The 16,268-nt window shown below is 42.1% G+C and overlaps 1 protein-coding gene across 3 annotated transcripts in view; it reads right to left on the reverse strand.

Moving 5' to 3' along the window:
- ASXL3 (ASXL transcriptional regulator 3) overlaps positions 1-16,268 on the reverse strand; it is a 130,772-nt gene that overhangs the window by 74,870 nt on the left and 39,634 nt on the right. Inside the window, exons 1-3 of one of the 3 annotated variants that reach the window (XM_073331277.1) lie at positions 15,154-15,682; positions 14,031-14,491; positions 2,069-2,190 (exon numbers count right to left, since the gene is read on the reverse strand). In XM_073331277.1, the coding sequence (XP_073187378.1) occupies positions 2,069-2,190; positions 14,031-14,040 (132 nt within the window). In that variant the 5' untranslated portion in view covers positions 14,041-14,491; positions 15,154-15,682. Of the gene's footprint in view, positions 1-2,068; positions 2,191-14,030; positions 14,608-15,153; positions 15,683-16,268 lie in introns of those variants that run through there. The other 2 variants (XM_073331278.1, XM_073331281.1) reach the window with 2 other exon arrangements.

Raw genomic sequence — 16,268 nt, forward strand, 5'->3', positions numbered from 1 at the left:
GAGACAGGCCAGTCCTCGCTTACAGACAGCCCCCCAACCTGAAGCAAATACTCACCAGCAAACACATACCACACAATGAAAACACTAACCCAGGAACCTATCCTTGCAACAAAGCCCGTTGCCAACTGTGTCCACATAGCTATTCAAGGGACATCATCATAGGTCCTAATCACATCAGCCACATCAAAGGCTCGTTCACCTGCGCATCCACCAATGTGATATATGCCATCATGTGCCAGCAATGCCCCTCTGCCACGTACATTGGTCAAACTGGACATTCTCTACATAAAAGAATAAATGGACACAAATCAGACGTCAAGAATTATAATATTCAAAAACCAGTCGGAGAACACTTCAACCTCCCTGGTCACTCCATTTCAGACCTAAAAGTCGCAATTCGCCAACAAAAAAACTTCAGAAACAGACTCCAACGAGAAACTGCAGAATTGGAATTAATTTGCAAACTGGACACCATTAAATTAGGCTTGAATAAAGACTGGGAGTGGATGGGTTATTATCCAAAGTAAAAACTATTTCCCCATGCTAATTTTTCCCCCTACTGTTACTCACACCTTCTTGTCAACTGTTTGAAATGGGCCATCCTGATTATCACTACAAAAGGTTTGTTCCCCCCCAGCCCTGCTGATAATAGCACACCTTAATTAATTGGTCTCATTACAGTTGGTATGGCAACACCCCATGTTCTCTGTGTATATACATCTTCCTACTGTATTTTCCACTGCATGCATCCGATGAAGTGGGTTTTAGCCCATGAAAGCTTTTGCCCAAATAAATTTGTTAGTCTCTAAAGTGCCACAAGTACTCCTAGTTTTTTTCACATATTACAGAAAATCTAAACTAAATGGAGTTTCCAGACACTGTTTGACTCACTCACAACTCACCCATATTCCACACAATTAGTAAAGCCTGCTCCACTCACGACTCTACTTCTGCTGACCTACAAGCCTAAAGGCTCCAATTTTGCAAACCACCTGTATTCTGCAACTCATGTAGGCATGTGCTTAAAGTTAACTTCAAGCACATGCCTAAATCCTATAGACTTTAACGGGACTTAACTTTTAGTGCTTAAGTGTTCTGCTGAACAGGGATAGACATAAGCACATGCTTTGGTGCTTTGCTGAGCTGTGGCATAAGTTAATAACTCTGGAATGGCCTAGTGTTTGAGATAGTTGGCTTCAACTACCATTTTTATTTGCTAAATGTAACCCGGACACAAAATAAACGAAAAATTAACCAACACCACCTCATTACACCAACATTTAAGAAAAGTTTTATTTTATTTGATAAAATAAAATCTTTAAGAAATGGGAACCATTTCTGCCTTTGGCAAACAGAAAGCAGGATTAGAGTGATGTTTTTTAAACAAGCATTTCTATGGTTTTTCATTCACTCTGCTCTGACATGAAACTGATTAGCACTGTATGGAGCCAATTTTTCACATCATTATACTGTTCAGTTTACATCAAACCATGAATATTCAGTCACCTGTTCTAAGCTTTATTATTTATTGTGCAACCTAAACCCATCCAAACTCAGTTTATTCAAAACAGACACTCTCAGGTACTGTATTTTTGCATTAAATACAGTATGTGGACACACACTCACTCTATAGAGAAACTGAACAGCAAGTACACTCACCTTTCAGTGCTACAACCTCTCTCAAAATCTGTTTTGCAAAATTTATTTTAAAGAAGTTTGTCAACAAAAGGGCTTATATAAACAAAACTTGGGAAGTAACAATAAAGCATACAAAACTTTTTCACTTGCACAGGAACCATTTAAAAACCTCCTCAAGTATACAATAATAAGCAGGATTACAGCACAAGTGCACAGAACACAAAAGCTTCAAAATTTCCCCCCACAACAGTTCTTATTGCAGATGTTTACAGATCAAGAAAAAAACATCCAGCTTCATAAGTTGTTGGTATTTTTATTAGAAATGTCTTCACATTTTTCTGTGGTATTTCCACATTGATTTCTTGTTTAAATAGTCCTGAGCAACATGTTAAAAAGAAAGCCACCTGACTACCAATAAATACCAGCTTACCTGTTTAAGTGCCTTTTTGGTGTGCTGCTGGAAGGAAGACACTAGCTTGCTTTGCACTGGTGTGTTAGTAAGGCTTGAGTCTCGAGTGGAAGACGCTTCTTCAGGTATCTGCTTCGGACAAACTATGAAAAAAAAAAGAAAAGAAAAGCATTTTAAGAATACCATTGCTTAGGAACTTGAGGTCTTAAGAGGCTCCTACAAATGGAATAAGAGAACCCGTCACCAGAAAGCAATCTCCACAGCTGATGGCCCATGAAAGTCATGGAGTCCCAGGGTCTGTATAGACTTGAATTTTCAGCCACACCCTAATTTCTAATGCATCGCTTCACAAATGTTTGTTTCTAATCCTAGACTTGAATAGAGGTGAGACCTGAGTTCCAGAATCATAGAATATCAGGGTTAGAAGGGACCTCAGGAGGTCATCTAGTCCAGCCCCCTGCTCAAAGCAGGACCAATCCCCAACTAAATCATCCCAACCAGGGCTTTGTCAAGCCTGACCTTAAAAACCTCTAGGAAAGGAGATTCCACCGCCTCTCTGGTGAACGTTCACGCTGGGAGTTATACTACAGTGGTCTAATTATATTGCTAAATTTCCCCTTGTAGACATCCAAGCTCTAAGTGGCAACAAGGGCTGGGCCAGGACAGAAGTTGTGGAGTGTAGGAAGCTCCAATTACATACACTGAGCTATTTTCCATGCCACCCCACCACACTGGGGATCCTCCCCAATTCAGAAAACTAAACTTTTCTCTTGAATAAGCCAGCCTGTTGCAGAACCAAATTCTATATCCTTCTGTACAGCTCCGGAGCTCATGGGTATTTTCCATGTGATCAAGCCTTGAAGTGGCAACTGAAATATTTTACATATATCATAATGTTTTCTAAATAGAAGTAGACAGTACCTTATTTTCCCCAGGAAGTTTAACAAGATTACATGTCTGAATATATATTTAGAAGAGAGACACTGATGGCCCTGTGTTCTAAAAATATTTATAAATATGTAACTGCATAACAGATTGTAATGGCTTCTAAGAAGCCCTCCCCGTCTATCATGTAACTATTGCTTGATAAACAAACACACACATGCTCATTTGAATGATGGACTGGAATAGCTCACAAAAAGGAGTTCTGGTCTCCCAGGCAAATATATGTTGCTATTTTTCAGATCTCTTAAAAATACATGTTTTAATGAGTTAATATTACTGTACTTGCTTTTAAACAGCTGCTTGAATGTGTGTTTGTGTCAGGGTCTCTAAGGTAAGAAAAGGCAAAGTAAATTAATTTATTTTTTAAATCCAACTATATTTAAACAATATTAAGGCTGCAAAAACAGCCAAAAAATTCTATTAGACTTACTTTTCAGCAGATATAAGTAAAATGGTTGCAGACTCTGATGCTTTGTCTATACTGCTCCTCCCACCAATTTTAAACACCAGTCCAGCTAAAACAGTGTTAGAACCAGTTTGAATTTTGGGTACATTTCCCCATGCTCACATAGTAAGGTTTCAATCCTGCCCTCAGATACACAGTGAAGATTGCCACATACCTTGGAATATCTACTATAGTACTATACACGTGTAAACAACACAGTAGATGGTTTTCCAAAATGTGCAATGGCGTGTACCACATCTATAAAAGCAGGTTTGGGATCCTCAAAAGAGTTGCAATGGCATACGTCAGCTGTGAATTTGACCTTATACTTTTATCTTGATTTGCTGTACGGTTTTTCTTTTTATTGCTCAGTGGACTGAGCAGAGAATTCAGTGCTGCTCAATTTCTTCATCTTTGGTAATGCCTTCCACCATTGATATTATTGAAACTTTTTTTTTGTATTTATAAGATAAAGTATGGAATTCTGACAACTTAATTGCCAATAATTCATTGCCAGTATGAGGTATAACTGGTAACATACTGAGCATTTGTTTTCATCTTGGGAGAAAAAAGTAGTCAATACTCATCTCACAAATGGTAGAGAAAGAACTACTTTTTTATAGTTATGTCATTATGTCAATACAGTTCTCATAGTGGATTGGGAAGCAAGTTTTGCCAGAAGCTTTATAAGTGAAATGTGTCTTTTTTCTTTTTTGCTTATGTTGAAATTAGGCCTCACAATACCCAGGGGAGCTGATGGGCAAAAAAAGCCTTGAACTCAACTGCATCACATGATCAGCAAAGCTCACTATCAAAAAGACAACTTAAAGTAGTAAGAAGGTGTCAGCAGCAAACATACACGCTAGTCTAAATATTTATTTAACTCCATCTGTGCAATATTTGTGCACCTAAGATATAAAACACACAATCCAAAACCAGAAACTTGATATTTTAAATTGCTCAACTTCTGTGTCCACATCTCTTTTTGTTTTTAATCAGAAATTTTCATGATTGTTATATTTTTATTAGGTAACCAGTTTGTTTTGTTGGAAAAGCAAAGGGGTCAAAGAATTGAAGGAAAAGCAAGAGTTGTTCTATGTACATAAAACCCTACAATGTAAGAAAGGGCAGAAGAGTGGAATCTGTTATAAAAACAAATGAATTATAGAAAAAATATGATATGAAAGCCACAAAGTGTCCTTCATAAGAAAGTAGGATGCAACATGTCCTGTCACTAAGCATATATTTTATTCTTCCATGGTGACAGGGAACCCCACCCACTCCCTGTATAAATAGAAAGGTCCAATTCTAATGCAATTTCCAGGATATAAACCCAAGTATCGTTCATTTACTTTGGTGATGATACAAGTTCACAGTGTTGTGATGCTGTATCACCATCCAAATGACAAGAAGTCAGAGCAAATGTCAAACTCTTGATGCAAAAATCTCAGGACAAAGCCAGAATGTTTGTAACCATATAGAATGGAGGGGGGAAATTCATTATCTTACTTCCTGCGAATAAAAGTGATACAGAAGGAAAACTAAAGGGAAAAGTCGAAGAGTAGAAGCAATAGCAAAACTCCACGGGGAATGGCAATATTCAGAAAAGCAACACCACAGCAAAAAAAAAAAATCAGCTCCAATATGCAAAATAAAATGAAGAACAGTGTAACAGAAAACAGAGTTATAAGCATGAAGGGCCAGAAGTAACAGGGCACATGTCCATATACACCAATGATAAGTAGATGGAACAGCCACATGCACACATACACTATATCAGAAATGTGTGATCCTTTGTTCTCTCTGGATTATAAAACAGCAGCAGCAATACAACTGGCTGCCCATGCAAAAAGTTCTGAGTAGCACGGAGCAGAGTGGGACAAACATCTGGGCAGTCAGCAAGTATTCACCGCTAGTGCCAAGAGGAAGTAGGGGAAGTTTCTGGAAGCAAGCAGAATTAAGGCAAGGGAGGCACTCCATTCAGTCATATAAATTAGCATTACTGTGTTCTATTCTATATGTCATCTCCTCCAAGGGTATAGGACCCAGTAGAGGAAGTGAGAAGAAAGTGGCTGCGAGAAAATAAACTGTTAGGTCTTTGAATTGACAGATGAGCAGGGTTTCAGGTAGAAAGGAAGTAGAAGGTAAGAATTCCTTAGTGAGTGTTCAGAGAGCCCAAAATGAAAAAGGGTTAAAAACAAAGAAAACGACTATGCCTAAAATACTTGAGACAAGGTTTATATAACCTTTTCCCTTCCATTTTCTCTTCTCCTTTTAGCAGCAACTTCTCTTCATAGTGAGAAGGATACATTTTAGAAAACCTACAGAATCATTGGGTTTTTTTTTAAACAAAACGTAAAATCAATGTGCCAACCTCTGACAGCATGGTTCACTAACTTTTTCCAAAACCTTAAAATTAATTGAGGCTTGGGATAAGAATATTAAGCATATCAATGCACCAAAAAATGATTAGTGAAACATAATTCAAAATGACTATGCAGCTACAGCACAGCAAGTTATTAGGAAGAAGAAGATTTGTTTATGATCTGCAGAAAAAGAAAATTTCCCTGAATGCTTTAAGAAGCCCCATTTTTCCAAGATAAATGGAACACCTGATTTTGATTTCAGACAGGCCAGACTGATTTAAAATCAGACCAGAAAAATCAACAGTGGTACAATTCCTTCCTTTCTATGGAAACCACAGCAGACGAGAAAGTGTGTCTACTAATAGCCACATTACAAAACAAATTAATATTACTACCAGATGCTAAAAATCTATGCCCACACTCTTTAATATTAAATCATACAGAAAACATCCTCAGAAAAACATAAATCTCTGACTAAAATATCCCACAAAATTCTATATATTTTCGTTGGGTGACACAGATATATACTTGTTTTGACATAATTGGTCATAGCTTGTCAACACTGATATATCAAGCAGTTCACCTACGTCACACTTTGATCTGCAGAGCTTAACTTGCAAAATTTGAACAGTTCACATCTCCAATCTGTTACCTTTATTTTTTATCAAACAAAATATAGTTTGGGAGGCAAAGTGATTGTATAGTTCTTTGTATAAAGGAAATAGTAGTATTGTGAAAACATCAGGAACAGTGCTCAAACACATTTTTTGGGGGAAAAGAAAGAACAGAAAAAAAGCCCTGTAAAACAACATGCTCACATTAAAGTAACCAATGCAGCACAAAATATAATGGAACCTAAGAACTCCATAAATCTCAGAAAACTGTGGATCCTCATTCCACAGCAAGGCAACTTTTTCATCAGAGAAGTATGATCTGTCACTAACCAACCACCAACCCTTTAGGCCTCACTAATCCTGCTCTATAGCAGAGAATAACAGAGCCAAGAGACCTCACCCAACTAGCTCCCAGCCTCTCATATTGCACCACCTCAGTAATTGGGACCCTCCCACCCACACCAATGAAGCAAAGGGTAGTCAATTTTGCCTTGGAGGGGGTAGATAATTTTCCTTTGTAACTGCTGGTGGGGAAATGAAGAAAATAAATCAAAAGCTGGGTCTCTGTCTGATCTGTAAGCTGAGGAAGAGGCCCATATGTTCAGGCTGTGAGCCCACTAAACTTCTGCTGCGGAAAAGCCCACTGCACACTAGTATCAGAATATTCACCAAACATATTCAGCAGAACCTCTCAACATCATTCCCAAGACCCAATTGCTATAAGTCCCAGGCTGCCTTGAATGAGCCAAAATTTCCATTCCTGGGAAGGAACAGTGTAGAAAGCCTCAATGGATACTTCATAGCCAAAGGAAGGGGAGTATTAGCTCCACACAGTCAGGAGTTATCCTTGTGGTTTCTTAGCCCAGAAAACACACAGAATTTCAATGGACTAACAATTGCAAAGACAAAATTTCAAGACTCAGGATGAGTCTGATCCTCCAACTTCTGGATGGCTGAACTACTATATTCACTAGTGTTACGCTAGAGAGGAATTTGTCACAATGTAATCAGCTTCACTTTTGCAACTAAATAAGTTTTAAATTTAAGAAGTGCTGGGAACTGTAGTCTTTGTTAGAATGTAATCAGGTCACCTAGGGCTACTCTACACTTAAAAAGCTGAAGTTGGGGTTCTCCTGTCGGCATAAGTACTTCACCTCCCTAAAAGGCGGTAGATGGGTTGATGGGAGAATTCTCCTATTGACCAACCTAGTGCTGTCTATGCTGAGGGTTAGATAGGTTTAACTGCATCACTCAGGAGTATGGATTTTTCACACCCCGAGCAATGTAGTTGTACAGATCTAATTTTGTAGCGTAGATGAGGCCCTACTCAGAGCTGGTCACACTTTAGAATCTATGTTTGGGTTGGGATTGGAAGTGGAAGTCACACCTTTTTATGGATCACTACCATCTCCATCTTGAGATCACGATGCACTCCTCTGACTGGAGTGAAGGACCAAGTTGGCAGATGGAACCCAATGGGTTTCAGACAATCTGGAGATGGATATTGTTTTGACTACAGACCACACTACTGTGGTCTGCCACTCACAGTAGGATATTATAACCATATCTTATCCTAGACTATTACCATTTTGGATCTTAAGCACAAAGTATGGCTTCATCTTTGCATGGTACTTGGATGACCTATAACTGATGAAAAGAAAGCCTGCTAGAGGGCTGCTGGTGGAATTCTCTTTCCAAACTAGGTAGCTGCAGCATGAATAATTTTTTTTTAACATATGCCATGAAGGTATGGGAAAGCCTGATGTGCAACCATTCCAGATGGTCGTCAACCTAATTAATCCAAGTTGTTAGCACAGCATTCAGTGAAACAATCACATGTTTATCACTGAGGAGTTCTAAAATTATTTTTCTAAAAAAATTGCTCAGATCAAGAAGTTTGCACCTGTGCTGGTAAAACTGTACCGAGGATGGTGGGAAAAAGGAAGAGGAGAAGAGCAGATTCTTCTCTAGTTTAATTTCAAACACAGTTTTTTTGAGGTACTGAGAAATCTGAAGACTATGACTTAAAGACAAGTGGAGAGACACTGGAGCCAGTTAACTATCAGTGCCCCACTCTGGCTACCACCTACTTTTAAAGAAGATATGGTTGGACACACCCACCCACACGCCTGCTCAACAAACTCTCTCAAGATGGAAGATTACTCCAATTATCACCCTGTCTTGAATCCCCCTTTTGGAAAAAGACCGTCAAGGACGATGGGTGGAACCATTCTGGCAGCATCTGGGACTCTCAAATCTTCTCACTTATTCAGTACATTACACAGATTATACTCATGTCAGCTGGTGACTTCTGGCAATGGATGAAGGTCAGGTACACAAGATGATTCTTTCAGACTGTCAGACAATGCTGCCCATGAAGTTATGCTGACACATTTACAACCCAGCAAAGGTCTATGGAATCTCTCAAGTGGCTCCATTCCTTTCTTTAAGGGAGAACCCACAAAGTAAAATAGGCCAATTGCACATTTACTTTTAGCGAGGCCCCATAGGCTTCTATTCTGGCCTCTCACATGTTCAACATCTATCGGGGAGGGAACCATCTTATTGTTCTATGTTTGTACAGTTCCTGGCACTGTTCTGGGGTTCTGGTCCACAATGGGGTTCTGGGGCTCCTAGGCATGATTGAAATACATATAATAAATAAATAATATGGAGCCGCTGAGAAAAGAAAGAAATATAGTATATGGACAATACCCAGCATTATATGGTTTCACAGATTTGTAGATTTTAAGGCAAAAGAAATTATGTTCTTCCAGTGTTACTTCCTGTATAACACAGGCCAAAGAATTTTATGCAATAAGGCCCACATATTACGGTTGAGTTAGAGACTGGGGAAAAAAAAAAAAAAAAAAAAGGGACACCAGATCTTAGAGACTTCAAATGATGGAAAATCCACCACATAGCCTGGTAAACTGTTCCAATGGTTACTTACCCTGTTCAAAATATGTGCCTTAATTCTAACCAGATTTCATCTAGCTTCAGCTTTCAGCCACTGAACCTTGGAAAGCCTTTGCCTAATAGATTAAAAAGGGCTCTCTTCTACCAGAAATCTTCTCGCCATATAGGTATTTATCAGCTATGATACATCACCTCTTAATTTTCTCTTTGATAAAATAACTAGATTGAGCTTCCTAAGTGTCTCACTGTAAGACGTCTCCAAATCGTAAGTCATTCATGTAGCTCTCTTCTGAATTTTTCTTCTGCACTGCTCATTTTTTAAGCAGAATGTTGTGTGTACTAAGTCAAATGCCTTATGTCTTAGGTCAGCACTTTCTAAACCTAACTTGTCTTCTCATCAAAAAGTGATATCAAGTTAGTCTGATAAAACCTATTTTTTATAAAATTATATTGACAGAATTAGTTATGCTACAATCTTTTATTCTTTACTGATTAGCCTTCCCATCATTAACCCATATTAGCCTTCCCATCATTTTGCACAGAAATGTCATACTAACCAGATCATAATTACCAGGCTCATCCTATTTACCCTTTTCAAATATTGGCAAAACATTCATTTTTTCCAGTCCTCTGGAATTTCCCCTGTATTCCAAGATTTGTTTAAAAAAATCAGCAACATTAGTTCAGAGAACACCTTGGCCAATTTTTTTTTAAATGCCTGGGTACACGTTATCAGGACATGGAGATTTAAAGTGTTTATCCATAGCAGTTGCTGTTTAACATCCTGTCTAGTAAATGTTTGAATATAAAATATTTCATTATCACTGTAAACTGTGAACACACAGAATCATAGAAATATAGGGCTGGAAGGGACCTCATGAGATCACCGAGTCTAGCCTCCTGCACTGAGGCAGGACCAAGTAAAGCTAGACCATCGCTGACAGGTGTTTCTCCAACCCGTTAAAAAATTTCCAGTAACGGGGATTCCATAACCTCTATTCCAGAGCTTAACTTCCCTTACCGTTCAAAAGCTTTTCCTTCAACATCTTACCTAAACCTCCGTTGGTGCAGATTAAGCCCATTACTTCTTGCCCTACCTTCAGTGGACATAAGAGAACAGTTGTGATCACAGTCCTCTTTATACAGCCCTTAACATATTTGAAGACTTATCAAGTCCCCCCCCCGCCCTTCTTTCCTCAAGTCTAAACATGCCCAATTTTTAAAAAAACTTTTCCTCATAGGTCAGATTTTCTAAAACTTTTATTGCTCTCCTCTGGACTCTCTCCAATTAGTTTACATCTTTCCTAAAGTCTAGTGCCCAAAATAGGACAAAGTACTCCAGATCAGGCTACTCCCCTGAATAGAGCATGACAATTACCTCCCATGACTTACATACAACCCTCCTGGTAATACACCACGGAAAGATATTAGCCTTTTTTTTTTTGCAACTGCATCACATTGTTGATTCGTATTCAATTTGTGATCCACTATAAGCCCTAGATCCTTTTTACCAGTACTACCGTCTAGCCAGTTATTCCCCTTTCGTAGTTGTGCGTTTGATTTTTCCTTCCTACGTGTGCTTTGCACTTGACTTTACTGAATTTCATCTTGCTGAGTTCAGACCAATTCTCTAATTTATCAAGGTCCTTTTAAATTCTAATTCAGTCCTCCAAAGTGCTTGCAGCTCCTTATCTTATTATCATCTGCGAATTTTATAAGCACACTCTCCACTCCACTATTAATGAAAATACTGAATAGTACCAGACCCCCACAGGACTCATAGAATCATAGAATATCAGGGTTGGAAGGGACCTCAGGAGGTCATCTAGTCCAACCCCCTGCTCAAAAGCAGGACCAATCCCCAATTAAATCATCCCAGCCAGGGCTTTGTCAATACATATGTCCTCCCACTTTGACAGCAAACCACTGATGACTATTCTGAGTATGGTTTTTCAACCAGTTGTGCACCTACCTTTTAGTAATTTCACCTAGACCACATTTCCCTAGTTGGCTTCTGAGAATGTCATATGGGACCATGTCAAAAGCCTTACTAAAAATCAAGATATCCCACACCTACTGCTTGCCCCATCTACTAGACCAGTAATCCTGTCAAAGGAGGAAATTAGATTGGTTTGGCATGATTTGTTTTTGACAAATCCATGCTTGCTATTCCTTATAACCCTCTTATCCGCTATGTGCTTACAAAATGATTGTTTAATAATTTCTTCCAGCATCTTTCCAGGTATTGAAGTTAGACTGCCTGATCTATAATTTCCTGGGTCCTCTTTGTTCCCCTTTTTAAAAGACAGGTATTATATTTGCCCCCCTCTATTCCTCAGATTTCACCTGTCCTCCATGACTTCTCAAAGATAATTGCTAACAATTCCAAGACTGCTTCAATTAGGGTATGTCTACACTGGGAAAGTAGGTTGAATTTATAGAAGTCGATTTTTAGAAAGCGATTTTATACGGTCGATTGTGTGTGTCCCCACTAAGTGCACTAAGTCGATGGAGTGCGTCCACAGTACTGAAGCTAGCGTCGACTTTCGGAGCATTGCACTGTGGGTAGCTATCCCACAGTTCCCGCAGTCTCCGCTGCCCATTGGAATTCTGGGTTACGCTCCCAATGCCTGATGGGGCAAAAACATTGTCGCGGGTGGTTTTCGGTACATGTCATCAGTCGCCCCTCCCTCCCTCTGTGAAAGCAACAGCAGACAATCGTTTCGCGCCTTTTTTCCATGCGGGTGCCATACTGCTTTCAGCAGATGGTGCAGTAGAACTGCTAACCATCATCGTCATCCACTGCTTCCGCTGCCACTCTGCTCTCCTGCTCATCTCGATAGCCAATTTCTCCATGTTGTCTCTCATGGGCTTCCGCTGCAACTCTGCTCTCCTTCTCTCCTGAATCCACCTTGCAGGCCATTAGCCACTGCTTCCGCTGCCACTCTCTGCTCTCCTGCTCACCTGGAGGTCTCACAGGGCCACTTCCACTGCAACTCTGCTCGGCTGCTCTTGTCTCGCTATAACACGGCAAGCGTGCAGCCCGCTCAGCTGTTGTGTCCTGGCAGCAGACGGTGCAGTAGGTCTGCAAACCATCGTCACTGAACAACTGCTTCTGCTGCCACTCTGCTCTCCTACAGACACCATACCACAGCAAGCATGGAGCCCGCTCAGATCACCGTGGCAGTTATGAGCATTGTAAACACCTCGCGCATTACTGTGCAGTATATGCAGAACCACAACCTGTAAAAGCAGTCAAGGAGGCGATGGCAGCGTGGTGACGAGAGTGATGAGGACATGGACACAGACTTCTCTCAAAGCACGGGCCCCAGCAATTTGGCCATCCTGGTGGGAATGAGGCAGCCTCGTGCCATGGAACGCCAATTCTGGGCCCATGAAACAAGCACAGACTGATGGGACCGCATAGTGTTGCAGGTCTGGGATGATTCCCACTGGCTGCAAAACTTTCGCATGCGTAAGGGCACTTTCATGGAACTTTGTGAGTTGCTTTCTCCTGCCCTGAAGCGGAAGAATACCAAGATGAGAGCAGCCCTCACAGTTCACAAGCAAGCGGTGATAGCCCTGTGGAAGCTTGCAAAGCCAGACAGCTACTGGTCAGTCGGGAATCAATTTGGAGCGGGCAAATCTACTGTGGGAGCTGCTGTGATCCAAGTAGCTAACGCAATCACTGAGCTGTTGCTATCAAGGGTAGTGACTCTGGAAAATGTGCAGGTCATACTGGATGGCTTTGCTGCAATGGAATTCCCTAACTGTGGTGGGGCGACAGACTGAGTGCATATCCCTATCTTGGGACCGGATCACCAAGGCAGCCAGTATATAAACCAAAAGGGGTACTTTTCAATGGTGCTGCAGGCACTGGTGGATCACAAGGGACGTATCAACAACATCAACGTGGGATGCCCGGGAAAGGTACATGACGCTCGCATCTTCAGGAACTCTGGTCTGTTTCAAAAGCTGCAGCAAGGGACTTACTTTCCAGGCCAGAAAATAACCGTTGGGGATGTTGAAATGCCTATAGTTATCCTTGGGGACCCAGCCTACCCCTTAAGGCCATGGCTCATGAAGCTGTACACAGGCAGCCTGGACACTAGTCAGGAGCAAGTGCAGAATGGTGGTAGAATGTGCATTTGGACGTTTAAAAGCGCGCTGGCACAGTTTAGTGACTTGGTTAGACCTCAGCTAAACCAATATTCCCATTGTTATTACTGCTTGCTGTGCGCTCCACAATTTCTGAGAGAGGAAGGGGGAGACGTTTATGGCGGGGTGGGAAGTTGAGGCAAATCGCCTGGCCGCTGATTACGTGCAGCCAGATACCAGGGCAGTTAGAAGAGCACAGCAGGGCGTGCTGTGCATCAGAGAAGCTTTGAAAATCAGTTTCATGGCCGACCAGGCTACGGTGTGACAGTTCTGTTTGTTTCTCCTTCATGAAAACCCGCCCCCTTGGTTCACTCTACTTTCCTGTAAGCCAACCGCCTTCCCCTCCCGCCCTTCGATCACCGCTTGCAGAGGCAATAAAGTCATTGTTGTTTCAAATTCATGCATTCTTTATTAATTCATCACACAAATAGGGGGATAACTGCCAAGGTAGCCCGGGAGGGGTGGGGGAGGAGGGAAGCACCGGGTGGGGTGGGGGAGGAGGGAAGGACAAGGCCACACTGCACTTCAAAACTTACTGAATGCCATCTTTGTTGCTTGGGCAGTCCTCTGAGGTGGAGTGGTTGGGTGCCTGGAGCCCCCCGTGTTCTTGGGTGTCTGGGTGAGAAGGCTATGGAACTTAGGGAGGAGGGCGATTGATAACACAGGGGCTGCAGCGGCGGTCTGTGCCTTTCCTGCACATCAACCATACGCCAGAGCATATCAGTTTGATCCTCCAGTAGCCTCAGCGTTGCATCCTGCCTCCTTTCATCATGCTGCTGCCACCTCTCCTGTTGCTCCAGCCATCTGTCCTCGCGTTCATTTTGTGCTTTCCTGGACTCTGCCATTGTCTGCCTCCATGCATTCTGCTGGGCTCTTTCAGTTTGGGTGGACTACATGAGCTCAGAGAACATTACATCACAAGTGCGTTTTTTTCGCCTTCTTATCTGCGCTAGCCTCTGGGAAGGAGATGCTAGTCGCAGCGTTGAAACATTTGCAGCTGTGGGAGGAAAAAAAGGGAGATTAAAATTGAAAAAGACACATTGGCCATTTAAAAGGAGGGGCTGACGTTTTCGGGTTAATGTGTTTCACAAACCCAACTAACCCCCTCCCCGCCCCCCCACACCCAATATTCTGGGATGATAGCTTCACCCCTCCCCCCACTGCCTGGCTAACAGCGGGGATGATTTCTTTTCAGCCACAGGCAAACAGCCCAGCAGGAACGGCCACCTCTGAATGTCCCCTAAATAAAATTCCCCTCTTTCAACCAGGTGACCATGAATGATATCACTCTCCTGAGGATACCACAGAGAGATAAAGAACGGATGTTGCTTGAATGCCAGCAAACACCGGGACCACAGGCTGCCATGCTTTCTTATGCAATAATTCCAGACTACGTGCTACTGGCCTGCCATGGTAAAGTGTCCTACCATGGAGGACGCAATAAGGCTCCCTAGAAACCTATTGCAAAGGCTTTGGGAGTACCTCCAGGACAGCTTCATTAAGATGTCCCTGGAGGATTTCCACCCCATCCCCAGACACGTTAACAGACCTTTCCAGTAGCTGTACTGGCCGCGAATGCATCCCAAGTCTTCAGGGCAAAGTAAGCATTAAACACGCTTGCTTTTAAACTGTGTATTAGATTTACAAAGGTACACTCACCAGAGCTGCCTTCAAGGTCCGAGAGCCCGGGTTGGGAGGGTATTGGCTTCAGGATGATAAACAGTTCCTGGCTGTCAGGGAGAACGGTTTCTCTGCTTGCCTGGTGTGCGCTATCTTCCTCGTCCCCAAAATCCTCATCCCTGTTGTGAGAGACTCCCCCCTAGCAGGAGTCCACGTACAGGGGTGGGGTAGTGGTAGGGTAACCCCCTAGAATTGCGTGCAGCTCATCACAGAAGCAGCATGTCTGGGGCTCTGACCCCAAGCGGGCATTTGCCTCTTGGGCTTTTTGGCAGGCTTGCCTAAGCTCCTTAAGATTCATGCGGCACTGCTGTGGGTCCCTGTGATAGTCTCTGTCCTTCATGCCCTTGGAGATTTTTTCAAATATTTTGGCATTTCATCTTTTGGAACGGAGTTCTGATAGCACGGATTCAACTCCCCATACAGCGATCAGATCCAGTACCTCCCGTTCGGTCCATGCTGGAGCTCTTTTGCGATTCTGGGACTCCACAGTCACCTCTGCTGATGAGATCTGCACGGTCACCTGTGCTGATCAGCTTGCCACACTGGCCAAACAGGAAATGAAATTCAAAAGTTCGCGGGACTTTTCCCGTCTACCTAGACAGTGCATCTGAGTTCAGTGCTGTCCAGAGCGGTCACAATGGAGCACTGTGGGATAGCTCCCAGAGGCCAATACCGTCAAATTGCATTCACACTAACCCAAATTTGACCCAGCGATGTCGATTTCAGCGATAATCCCCTCGTCGGGAAGGAGTACAGAAATCGATTTTAAGGGCCCATTAAGTCGACAAAAATGGCTTCGTTGTGTGGGTGCAGGGTTAAAGCGATCTAATGCTGCTAAATTTGACCTAAACTCGTAGCGTAGACCAGGGCTTAGACCCCTAAGCACTCTATGATGAGCTTCATCAGACCTGCCAACTTCAATACATCTAACTTACCTAAATATTCTTTAACCTGTTCTTTCCCTATTTCAGCTAGCATTTCTTCCCTTTGTTGTTAATACTAACTGTGTTGAGTATTGCTCACCATTACCCTTTTTAGTGAAGACTGAAGCAAAATAGACATTAAGCTTCACCCAGCTTCTTTCCTAGTAGAAA

This window comes from Lepidochelys kempii, chromosome 2, assembly GCF_965140265.1.
Source record: "Lepidochelys kempii isolate rLepKem1 chromosome 2, rLepKem1.hap2, whole genome shotgun sequence".
Lineage (NCBI taxonomy): Eukaryota > Metazoa > Chordata > Testudines > Cheloniidae > Lepidochelys > Lepidochelys kempii.